General features: G+C 43.9%; 1 protein-coding gene and 1 non-coding gene across 2 annotated transcripts in view; one reads left to right on the forward strand and one right to left on the reverse strand.

Annotated features, from left to right (window-relative positions):
• Positions 1–12,884, forward strand: part of PLXNA1 (plexin A1) — a gene marked incomplete in the record, with an annotated part of 497,669 nt that overhangs the window by 317,307 nt on the left and 167,478 nt on the right. The window contains 1 exon segment of the mRNA XM_077451741.1: positions 1,957–2,071. Coding sequence (XP_077307867.1) covers positions 1,957–2,071 — 115 coding nt within the window.
• LOC143928609 (U6 spliceosomal RNA) lies at positions 11,084–11,191 on the reverse strand. The gene has a single exon (XR_013262448.1). It is a non-coding gene; the product is annotated as a U6 spliceosomal RNA (small nuclear RNA).

A 12,884-nucleotide genomic window follows, 5' to 3' on the forward strand; every position in this document is an offset into this window, starting at 1 on the left:
GAAGCATTGCAATAAGATAAGCTGCCCAGGTTTCCATAGAGGTGAATGACTGGCATTTTAATTGGATTTTTCTCACTTCATTGGCCAGTATCCGTACAAGAAGATCAATTCTACCCAAATTGCCATCGAGCGGAACATCTACTCTGCATCTGAACTTCCCACTGGGATAAACAGACGAAACTTCAGCGGCATTCGTTACTTTCTTCTTTGTTTCTGTTTTTCGGGATGCTCTGGAAATAAAGATGGTGGAGGACTCTAGCACCACATTGGATGTGCGCTGAACTTCTGGATATGGCTTGTAAATAAAGTTTTATTATTTTGTTTGGCAACTTATGAAGCCAGAAGTTGCCCGCTTAAGGGTGAAAAGAATTCGGGCAGGGTGGGTTGCCTGCCCAACTCATGAGCAATATAGCTGATACCCCAAAAGGTACAGTAGCAACACATGGGGATTATTTATGAAAGGTAAAACTGCTTTGCACTGCAAGTGAACCTGGAAGTGCAGTCTCTCTAAATCTAAGGGGTAGATCTGAAATGAGGGGAAGCTCTGCTGATTTTATCATTTGATCATGTGCAAGCCAAAATGCCGTTTTTTATTTTCCTTGCATGTCCCCCTCGGATCTACAGCGACTGCACTTTCAATTGCACTTGCAGTGCAAAGTGGATTTACATTTAGTAAATAACCCCCAATGATTGGTTAAAGAAAAAACTTCCTTTATTACCAGAGTTTGGACAAAGCTCTGATCTTGTATAGTCAATAACATTGTCTGCCATTTCATTTATCTAAGCCTATCCTATATTATAATACAGGATTTATACAGCGCCAACAGCTCACACAGCGCTATGTACTATATATATATATATATATCTATATATATATATATATATATATATATATATGAGATTTTATAGAGAGATATATTTATATCTCTATCTCTATATATTATATATCTCGCTATGTGTGTGTGTGTGATATATATATATTATATTATATATCTCGCTATATATAATATCTCTCACTATATATATATATATATTTCTCTCTATCTGATATATATATCTCTATATCTCAAAAACACAAAACCAGGGGTTGGCAGCATTCATGGGATTTAAGGAAAAAAAAATATCTATCTATAAAAAAAAAATTTCTTTCTTTTTATTACTGTTATTTTATAGCGCTGAATTTGTAGCACTGTACATTTCACATTAGTTCCCACCCCCAAGGAGCTTACAATATAAAGTGTCTGCCTCAATTATGGTACATACTAGGGCCAATTTCGAAAGAAGCCTATTAACCACCAGCATTGTCTTTGGAGTGTGGGAGGAAACCCATGCAAGCGCAAGGAGAGCATGCAAACTCCATGCAGATAGTGTCATGGCTGAAATTTAAACCAATGGACCTTAGTGCTGCAGGGCAGGAGCTCTGACCACCAAGTCACAGTTTGTATACAAGGAAAATATTGTATTCTTTATCCAATTTTGACATTAAAGCGGAGCTTCACCCAAAAGTAAAGTATTGCGCAGCAAAACCTGTTGGCGCTATATACATCCTGCATAATAATATTGCTCCCCCCACCCCCACTTCCTTCCTCCAGCCTTTATCTGTTTTGCAGCTATTTTTAAAATGAAATTCAGTGAATGGAAAGGGTGAGCCAGGGAGAGTCAAGCTGGGGAGGAAATGGCTGGATGATGCTAGATGTCCTCCAGTCAGGAAATGAGGCAGATTCCACCTGACTTGCTGCAGCTTCTAATGTGCGTTGTGAGAAGCTCACAGTGTGCAGTGAAATCAGAGTAAGCCATTTCAGTTCAGGAGAGGAGCCGGTACAACTGTGCAGTTCTGAAGGGAAGGCCGGAGGTCAGATTTTATTTTTGCTGCAAGCGTTATATTCTCTTAGGATGTTTCAATACTCTCTTTAGAGCATTCTTTCATCTCTCATGGTGTCCTCCTCTCTCCTGCAGATGCCTGTCCTGTGTGAACGGATCGTACCCCTGCCACTGGTGCAAGTACCGGCACGTGTGTACCCACAATGCAGCGGACTGCTCCTTCCTGGAGGGCCGGGTGAAGATGTCGGAGGTAGGAATGTGTGATACAATGTAACATTCCTTCCATGTTGTGTGCTCCGTGTCCTGGATGAGATGTGATGTTTGTTTTGGCAGAGGGAGAATCGTTCGGTTGTACATTTTTTTTTTTTATTTTTTTTTTTTTCAGGCTGTGATTCACATGTCTGTCACTTCTCCCTCTCCCGCCTGGACACTACTGGTTTTAGCAATTCCTAAAGTGCCGTGTTTATTCCCGTCGCCATAGTGTCTGAAAAAATAGAAGTGTGTCACCAGAGAAGCCTAAAATGTTTTAATAGTTGGGCTGGAATTATTGGAGAGAAGGGGCGGCATTAAAAAAAAATAAAGTTGGTGTTGGGACCACCAGGACTCATTGACGCCTAAAGTTTGATTTACTAAGACTGGAGAGGGCTAAATTTGGTGCAACTCTGTATAGAAACCAATCCGCTTCCAGGTTTTATTGTCAAAGCTTAACAGAACAAGCTGAAGTTAAAAGCTGATTGGCTACCATGCAGAGCTGCACAAGATTTTGCACTCTCCTGTTTTAGTAAATCAACCCCAATATGTTGCAGTTCTGTGCTAAACGATAGACGAGCGGGAGACCATTGTCCATCCTCTGGACTTGCTGCTATACACCCCTTCTTCACCTGATGGACCTACTTAGCAGGCTAGCAGTTTATTGCTGCCATCCCTCCTCCCATTTAGAAGAGGGGAGTATTGGCTAGGTTGTACAGAGATTTTTCGGTAAGGTGAAAACGCTTTTAAAAGTGAAGTACCGCTGGTTTGTTTTCTCCCCACAGCCTGTAAATGAGTTAGTGTTGTTTCTTTTGGGGGGTGGGGGGGTTTGCCCCTCCCTGCCCTCAGCCTCATGGGGCACATCAAATGTCCCAGGTGGCAGCAGGTCATGCATGTGCAATGGGGAGCCGGCTTTGGTTCCTAAGGAAGCCACAGCCGGCCTCCATCTCCAAGATTTTGGTGCCGGGGAACCACAGTGGTAAAAAGAGCCGACTACAAGAGGCCAGCACTGGATCCCAGGCACTGGTAGGTACTTGATTTCTAAAAGTCAGCAGCTACATTATTTAAAAAAAATAAAAAAAATTGTTGTTCAGTTGGTAAGGACTGGTGGTCATCCAATGGTGGTCATCCTTGAATTCCCTTGTTGTAGTTTGGTCTTTATGGACATCTACTGGTCTCTAAGCTCTTGCCTAGGTGGACTCGATGATCCAGCTCTACCCCACCGAGTTGGCCTACAATAGTTTCACCAACATCTTATTGCCAGTGGCCACTTTTTCCGGCTCCTCACATTGAATAAAAAACACCGACCTAAAGCATCCTGTCTCAGCAGCTGCTCGGAAGTCTTGATGGTCACCCTCTGACATGCAAGACTAAGGATCTAAAAGTCCAAAAATGTAATATTAAATATGGGAGAGCAAATGCAAAAATTGCATAGACCCTTTTCAAGTGGCCAGAAACAAAAGGCCACCCCAAAATGTATGTTCTGTGCTGTATTGGACCCATTAGATGGGCAGGTGCACATCTTTAAAGCGGTGGTCCACCCTAAAGTGGACCTTCCGCTCATCGGAACCCTCCCCCCCTCCGGCGCCACAATTGGCACCTTTCAGGGGGGAGGGGGGTGCAGATACCTGTACAGTACAGGTATCTGCACCCACTTCCGGGATAGCTCTCTGCGGAAAGGGGCGTATATTACGCCCCTTTCCGCAAGTGCCCGCCCCTTTCCGCAAGTGCCCCGCTGCCTGCTGGGAAAACACACAGATCCCAGAGGCAGCGGGGAACGTCCTTATTGCGCAGCGCGGCTCGCACATGCGCAGTAGGGAACCGGGAAATGAAGCCGAAAGGCTCCATTTCCTGATTCCCATACCCAAGATGGCGGCGGCGGCACCCGAGAGACGATCTACAGATCGGCTTCGGGTGCCGACATCGCGGGCGCGCTGGACAGGTAAGTGTCACTATTTTAAAAGTCAGCAGCTGCAGTATTTGTAGCTGCTGGCTTTTAAAAAAAAAAAAAAAAAACGCGGAGTCCCGGCGGACTCCCGCTTTAATAAACTGTAATATCTCTAGGAGTGTGAAGGTTGTATCTAGGTTCTTGTGGACATCCAGTGGTCACACCCTCTGACATACAAGGCTGAGGATCTAAACATCCAAAAATTAAATATGGGAGAGCAAAGGTAAGAATTGCATAGACCCTTTTCAGGTGACCAGTAACAAAAAAAAGTCACCCCATCTTTGTTTTGTGCTGTATTGGACCCATCTGGTGGGCAGGTGCACATATGTAACCAATTGCAGGATCTCTCAGGGTGTGAAGGTTGTAGCTAGGTCCCTCCATCCACTGGTCCCGAAGTTCCTGCCTAGGTGGCCTTGTTGAGGTTCCAGCTCTACCCCAACCAGGTAGCCTGAAATGGCTAGTGGCCACTATGTCTGGCTCCTCACATCGAATAAAAACCGCCAGCCTAAAGCAGTTCATCAGCAGTCTTGATAGTCACCCTCTGACATACAAGGCCGAGGATCTAACCATCAAAAAATTCAAAATATTGGAGGGCAAATAAAAATTTACTTGACCTTTTCTAGGTAAATTTTATTATAATAACTCAAGTTGGGCACTCTGAAAATACACTGATTTATTTTTTCATTGATAACAAAGAATTTCCATCGACTGTATAGCGTCTCTCCATTCCCTGTCTGCTCCAGGTGCATTCCTCCAGCGTCTGCAATGCATAGGGGAATTTTCAGCTCCGTTGTGTTTATTATGATGAAAAATGTGAAGTAGTGACTTATGTAGGTTTTTAAGCCACTGGGTTACAATCCTTCAAAGATAACCCCCCCCCCCCCCCCCATCCGTCACCCCCTCCTCCTCCTGTGGAAGTCTGCCATATATAGGTCAGCCGTGTCCCGGGGTTATTGTGTGGATATATGGTGACTGACAGTTCTGGGAAGGGGAAGGTTAGACAGGGGAACGCATCTGTCCTTGCCTGCACCACATATCCTTAACCTTCTCCGGCTCCGAAAATGGACTGGAGGTGCCATGCCGCCCCCTGGCACTGGAAGGGATTAAGCTCTCTTCCTCTTGGCTATGTGCTGCTTCTCCCAGAATCCTCTACACGCCGGCTAAGCATCAATGATTATAGACGCCAGCCGTGCATAAAGAAGAATTTAGCGGAAAAATTATATGGTTTTGTTTTCCATAAAGCTTTGTTTGCAGATGCAGGTTAAAAGCTTTTTTTTGTTTTTTCCACACATTGCATTTCAATTGATGAATAGATTTTCACTGTATGAAAATAATCGGGAATTCTGCATATTGTCTGGAGTAATTCACATTATACACTTAAAGCTACACACCATTCAGAAAAAGAAAATTGGTTTTTGAAACGTATAAAAGGAGTATGGGAGAACTGCTCAACAATTCATACAGGCTTTGCTGTTAGTTGCCCCCCATTCCATGTTGAGCTGGGAACCCCTGCTTGTCATGCAGGAGGAGGATTCCAAGACACTCCCCCTACTGCTGGCTCTTTGTTATTTCTCACATATGGAGAGCATCGCATGGCTACATTCATGTAAAAGCCCAACTCCATCAAATATATATATATAATAGATAGCTATATACACACACATACACGTGCGGTGCGGGGGTTGGGAGGAAATTTTGGATTTGGGTTAGAGAATGGGTGGGTGGTTTGGGGGGCGGGGGCACTGCAAGGTTAATATTTTTATTATTTTTTCCCTGCAATTGGGCTTTAACATTTTCTCTCTGCCACCAATCACATGTAAACGTGTCTTGAAAGTTTGTATCAGATTGGGCAGACAGTAGAGAGAGAAGACCTTCTCACTGCCCATATGAGGAACTGTGTGAAATCAGGCTACATTAGTTACAGATGGACAGATTAAATTAAATTGAGTGGTCCTTCTGTCTTTAACATGGCTGCCGGGTTGGTTTCCCATGCTGGTCTTTAAAGAAGAATTCTGGGTATGGCTATTTCTACAGTGGTCCCGCTCGGAGTAATGTAACCATGTATATTCCATACCTGTGGGATCCTCTAGAACAGGGATATGCAATTAGCGGACCTCCAGCTGTTGCAAAACTACAAGTCCCATCATCCCTCTGCCTCTGGGTGTCATGCTTGTGGCGGTCGGAGTCTTGCTATGCCTCATGGGACTTGTAGTTCTGCAACAGCTGGAGGTCCGCTAATTGCATATCCCTGCTCTAGAAGCTGGAAATCACTTGGGTAGATAGAGCTACTTCAATGATCTTCCAGATCCTGTGCCAAGCAGCTGCCCTGCTGCATTGTGAACACAGCAGGTCATCCTCTGGGCATGAGACCTGGAATCTAGTGGGTCTGACTGGAGTAGGGGTGTCTATACAGTGATTTCCAGTTCCTAGAGCAGTGGTTCTCCACTCCTGTCCTCGGGATCCACTAACAGGCCAGGTTTGCAAGATAACTGAAATACATCACTGGTGATATCATTTGCTGCTCAGTAAATGCAGTATTCTAGTCTGCATCTCTCCAAAGTAAGACTTAAAATCTGGCCTGTTAGTGAGTCCTGAGGACAGAAGTTGAGGACCCGCTGTCCTAGAGGATCCCACAGGTATTGTATATCCATAACATAGTTACATTCAGGGCTATCTTTAACATAGGGCAAAAGGGGCAGCTGCCCCGGGCCCAGTCATTGTGGAGCCCAAAGCAGCTGCCCCATGAACCCACACTGCCCCCAAATAGTTGATAAATTGATTTGAGATAATCTTTGTCCAGGGTCCAATAATTATTTAAGATTGCCCCCGTTACATTGCTCCAAGCTGGTCCAAAGTAAAAATGTCGCACCTGGAATTCTTTTAAAGCAAACCTTTCACCTTGGATGGGCAAAGCAAAGGTTTGCCTAAAGTTCCAGCAGGGCAAAGAGTTTGCAATTGGTGTTTGTGTGGTCATGTTGGTATTGAGCAGTGTACACGGCGTACATAACAGTGCTGCACACAGTAGGAAGTCAATGGGGTGGATTTCCTAAAGGAAAACAGACTGTGGACTTTGAAAGTGCAGTTGCTCCAGAGCTTAGTAAATGAGAGCAATCTCTGCTGATTTCCATCCATCATCCAATCATTTGCAAACAAAAATGCTGTTTATATATATTTTTTTCTTTGCACGTGATTGGGTAATCTTTGCAAAGTGAAGCTTCACCCCATTTTACTAAGCCCTGGTGCAAATTCCCTTGCAAAGTGCTCAGCCTATTTGCCTTTAGTAAATCCTCTCCATTGTGTTCTCTTAGCCAATAATAACTATTATGCAGCCAATGACTTTGCAGGATCCGGTGTCAGGAATGGATGGGTGTTATTTTGGCCTAATCTGGTTATTTCCCCTTTAAACACATGATTAGCATTCCAGCGGTTTCACAATTGTTGGATGACTTTATATTTCTGCCTTTTACAAGCTCTCATGCTGCTTTTATGAAAGGTGTTGCCTTTTCCTTCATGCTTATATTTCCATTGTCCCAGGATGTGGCACAGAGCCGCACTCTGAATCCCAAACGGACGGAGCAGCGGAGGCGAGAGGAGCCAGTGGGAATGGCCACCCGGGACAGAGTACTGCTCCGAGCGGCACCATGTTCTACTGTTTCAAAGCCTGCAATATGTTACTGTTATGCCGCGTACACGCGGTCGGAATTTCCGATAACAAATGTTCGATGTGACCTTATTGCCGGAAATTCCGACCGTGTGTAGGCTTCATCGGACATTTTTTGTCGGAATCTCAGAAAAAACAAAATTTGGGAGCTGGTTCTCAAATTTTTCGGCAATAAAATCCGTTATTATATATTATAGTATAAAGTCGTAAATTCCGGCTCACGATTCCGACGCACAAAATTCCACGCATGCTCGGAATCAAGCAGAAGAGCCGCACTGGCTATTGAACTTAATTTTTCTCGGCTCGGTGTACGTGTTGTACGTCACCGCCTTCTTGGCGTTAGGCATTTCCGACAACATTTGTGCAACCGTGGTTTATGCAAGACCAGTTTAAACCAACATCCGTCTGAAAAAAATCCAGGATTTTGTTGTCGGAATATCCGATCGTCTGTACGCAGCATTTGAGTGTTACTAAAACCCATGACTCTGCATTTAGTATATCTGGTCTCCCACAGAACATAGAAATGCAATTATTTTAGTAAATATAAACTGCTAAATACCTTTTCTCATCGGCAGTATATAGCAGTCTTGTGACTTCTATCAGTGTCTGGTTAAAGCTTGTAGGAGGAGTTTTCATTCTCCCCTGATTGTCCTGTGAGAATGCAGGACCCCTGACCCTCTGTCTGGACAGTGCTGATTGCCCCTGTGCTGATCACAGAAGAAAAAAATAAAACTTTATCAATACACATCAAACTGAGCATGTGCAGCCTGTCCCCAAGCTTCTGTACTATCCGGACAAGGTTTGGGGACTCTGTAAGAAGGGGAGGATCAGAGGAGACAGCCCTTTTTCACAATGCAGAGTATTAACCCCTTAGGTTCCACAGTGAGTATAACAAGCATGCTTTACTGCATATACAGACTGATTTGACTGTTATAGGTTAAGTGACACTTTAATAAAGATCGTTTTTATTATTGCACCAGATCTGTGTGCTTTCTTATATAAATCTTTTTGGTTTGCCGTGAAAAAAAAAAAAATCGGAGTGCGTTGCGGGCACAGCGCCAGCGGAGGGTGAAGACCGTTGTCCCGCCGCTGACAAAAGCGTGCCTCCGCCGGCACTGCGCTGCCTGTTATCTATGCATTACAAGGAGGGGGACCTTCTGAACCGCCGCTGAGAGAGGCTGCAATTCAGCCGTGATTAATGATGTGTCCAGAATCAGTCCGCACAAATATTTCCTCTATTCTCTACTATTATTCCGCCCGTCTCCCTGCCTGCCATTTCCAGCGGCCGCAGATGACCAAATCTGCCCGCAATATAAAAGGATTTAGCAGCCTGTAGATTGGAAAGCGGTGGCCGCGTCTGCGCCGAGGATAGGAGGGTGACGGGGAGCGCTCTACAGACATACTGGCCTCTCTCCGGTGCACCTTTTTATATCGCATTACACAGCGCCGGACCTCTGCCCAAACACCATCCAGATCAGCACCAGCCTTTTAAATAAAAAAATAAAAAAGTAAAAATGTATCTGTGGTCGCTGACACCAAAGTTGAGGGTTTTTATAGCGGACAGTGACACCAGTGCTGGGAGGGGGGTTTTATTTTATTTATTTTTTGGGGGTGATTATTTTATTTTTTTATTTTTATTTTTTTTCAGTATCCACTTGCCCTCTGAAAGATTTACCCCCACTCCACTGACCAGGCCATTTTTTTGCAATACGGCATTGTTACCTTAACTGACAATTGCGCAGTCGTGCGACCCTGTACCCAAATAAAACATTTTTTCCCACAAATAGAGATTTCTTTTGGTTGCATTTGATCACCTCTGCGTTTTTTTATTTTTTGCACTATAAACAAAGACTGATACTTTAAAAAAATATATATATATTTATATATTTTTTTATGTTCTGCTATAAAACATATCTGATCAAAAATAATGTCAAAAATCAAATTTCTTCATCAATTTAGTCCAATATGTATTCTGCTACACGTTTTTGGTAGAAAATAAAAAATACCAATAAGCGTATATTATTTATTTTTATTATACAGGATTTATATAGCGCTGACAGTTTACGCAGAGCTTTACAACATTAGGGCAGTAATTTTCAATACAGGGGGGAATCAGAGATCCCTGCTTGTTAGAGCTTATATTGAATGGTTTGCACAAAAATTATAGCGTCTGCAAACTATGGCATATATTTTTATTTTATTTTTTTTTCACCAGTAATGGCGATCAGAGAGGACTGACTGTGATATATTGCGGTGGAAAAATGGGACACTAACTGACAATTTTTCGGGACCAGTTACACTAATATGCACTGTCACTATACTAATAACACTGGCAGGGAAGGGATTAACGTGGGTCAATCAAAAGGTTAACTGTCTAAATTATGTTTTCTTACTGTGGGGGGGGGGGGGTGCTTGTACTAGGGGGAGGCATGAATCCTAGTCCCTAATACAGGATCCATGCCTTCTGTACAGACAGAACAGTGATCTGCCTGGTTTACATAGGCAGGCCGCCATTCTCCTGTACTGAGGGATCGGTGGGTGCCAGCGGACATCAAGTCTGCGGTACCCGCCGATCTGCTCCCATTGTGTATAAGCACAGCAGGAGCGGGTCACCACACATGCGCGCCCTACACCTGCAAGTTTTGGATCACAAACTAGGTACATTATCCGGTGCAGCCGTGCACCTTTGTTGCCGTATATACAAGTTATACGGTTGGCAAGTGGTTCACAAACTAGCTACATTATCCGGTGCAGCCGTGCACCTTTGTTGCCCTATATCTAAGTTATACGGTTGGCAAGTGGTTCACAAACTAGCTACATTATCCGGTGCAGCCGTGCACCTTTGTTGCCGTATATCCAAGTTATACGGTTGGCAAGTGGTTCACAAACTAGCTACATTATCCGGTGCAGCCGTGCACCTTTGTTGCCGTATATCTAAGTTATACGGTTGGCAAGTGGTTCACAAACTAGCTACATTGTCCGGTGCAACCGTGCACCTTTTGTCGCTGTATATCTAAGTTATAAGGTTGGCAAGTGGTTGTAGATACAGTAGAGGAGTGAATATAGCCACCCTAAGACAGGGGATGGGTTACTGCCCAGTTTACGCCACCACAACTAGTTAGTTGGTTTTGCTTTATTTCGAACATATAAAAAAAAACAAAAAAAAAAATACAAAATAAAAAGTAATAAATAATCATTCAGTAGTAGACAATCACAAAAAATAGTTGCAAAATAGTCAAAAAATAAATAAAAAAAAACTATAAAAAATGATTTAGTTTACATATACGAAAAGGAATGGGAAGAAGTACAAACGTATCTAATTCCACCCCTTTTCTATAATTAATAATAAACAAATCAATGTCCCATCACTATTAAGCGATTGGTCTAGTGAATGGTAAAATACATTTTTTATGGAACGTTTCACAAATTTGCATGTCATTCTTGCACAAGGGGACATGTTAATCTTCTCTGTATCATTCCAATGTTAGTATATGTGGTGCCCAAGCAAGCACAGTAATATGCAATATTTTAACGCGCTATAAATGCAAACCCCAAAAAAAAGACGTATATTGCAGTTTACCACTCATTAGATGTGGTGGCTGCGTTTGTTTTCTTTAGGCTTTTCCCCCTCTGTTTTCACCTGGTGATCTGGCCAGTAACACACTTCCTGTATTGGTGAGAGACGAGTCTGGAGGAATGAGAACAGGAGGCACAGCAGCACTGTCAGTTTTGGGGGGGGGGGTTAAATGTATTGGCAGATTTAAATACACTAATTGAAGCCAAACTCCAGCTCACGCTTTATAAACGGTTCCGTTTTTTTTTTTGTTTTTTTTCTTCCTTTTTAAGATTACGATTTTGCATCCATAAAATTGTAAGCACCCCTATCAGTGTTAAAGCGGAGTTCCACCCAAAAGTGGAACTTTCACTTATCTGATTTTCCCTGCGAAAGGCTTCACTGACGGGTTTCCTTATCTGCAATGACGGCGGCGGCAGCACCCGACCAGCCGATGGAAATGGATGCGGTGCCGACATCGCTGCAGTATGTGTAGCTGGTGACCTTTATTAAAGGGGTGGGCGGAACACTGCTTTCAAATGTTTTTTGTAACTGATGCATTCTGCTGGAGAGCTCATTCTGTTGAAAAATTGACAGAACGAGAAAAAAATTTGCTGGCTGAATTACCAGAAGAAAGAGAGCCCAAAAAAGAAAACAAATGCAGCCGTCACATCTAATCGGTAAGCTGCAATGTAATAAATGTTTGCTTTTGGGTTTAATCCCGCTTTAACTTTTTATTTTTCGGGATTGGTGGCACTTCCAGTGTTGGGGAAGGAGGTGAGATTAGAAATGTGATGTACATAGAAAGTCTCACCTGAGGAGCGCCGCGGTCCGTGGGCCCTCGGTGCCGATAAACAAACAAGCTGCCTTGTCAGACTCTTCATCTTAATTACGCGGCCCGCGGTTTCCTGCAGACATTATCTCCCGCATGTGGCGAGCTGGCGTTTCGGAAGGGTGGGGGGGGCAGAAGGTGTGCGCCGGCAAGTCCCGTCTTTGGAACTCAGCGGCCTTCCGCGATGTCTGCAATTAAAAATGAATTATCGTTTAATAAAAAGTCTGATCCCTTTGGATTAGCCGGCCGGCCCCGGTTGCTCGCAGTGAAGGTTGCTTGCGAATTGAGGCCGAGTTCAGAGGAAGGTGACTGCAAAGTTATTTTAAGGGAATTTATCTTTCTCCTCTTCCTCCTAATGCCGGGGATCAGACCGGCGCTCTGCATTGTGGATCCCTCATTAAAACTGCATTCCGGGCCGCCATGACATTCTGATGAGGTTGTGTGCAGGAAATGGTGCAGCAGTGCTAAAGTTTAAGACCCCTTTCACATCCCGCAAGAGCACCGCCCCAGTGTGAAAGCACTCGGGCCTGAAAGACACTGCCAGCATATGTGAGGAAATCCCCAGTTGTGTCCCCATTTCCTTTTTTTATTTCTCTTCTATATTTGTTCTGGTGACATTTGATGATGGTAAAGGGCAAAGGGCAGTTCTAAGCCCTGCCTTGTTTTTACCATCTGTATCCCCATTGTGGAGATTTCACTTCCTGTCTCGTAGCCAAAAGAGGAAGTGAACAGAAATCCCTGCCCAATACCCAGAAGCAGGCAGCGGCATATGGGTACATTGCAGGCTGGCGGGAGTTAAATGGTTAGGCCTCCTGCACAC

Source organism: Lithobates pipiens, unplaced genomic scaffold (genome assembly GCF_037356315.1).
Source record: "Lithobates pipiens isolate NorthernLeopardFrog02 unplaced genomic scaffold, aLitPip1_a1.2 Scaffold_23, whole genome shotgun sequence".
Lineage (NCBI taxonomy): Eukaryota > Metazoa > Chordata > Amphibia > Anura > Ranidae > Lithobates > Lithobates pipiens.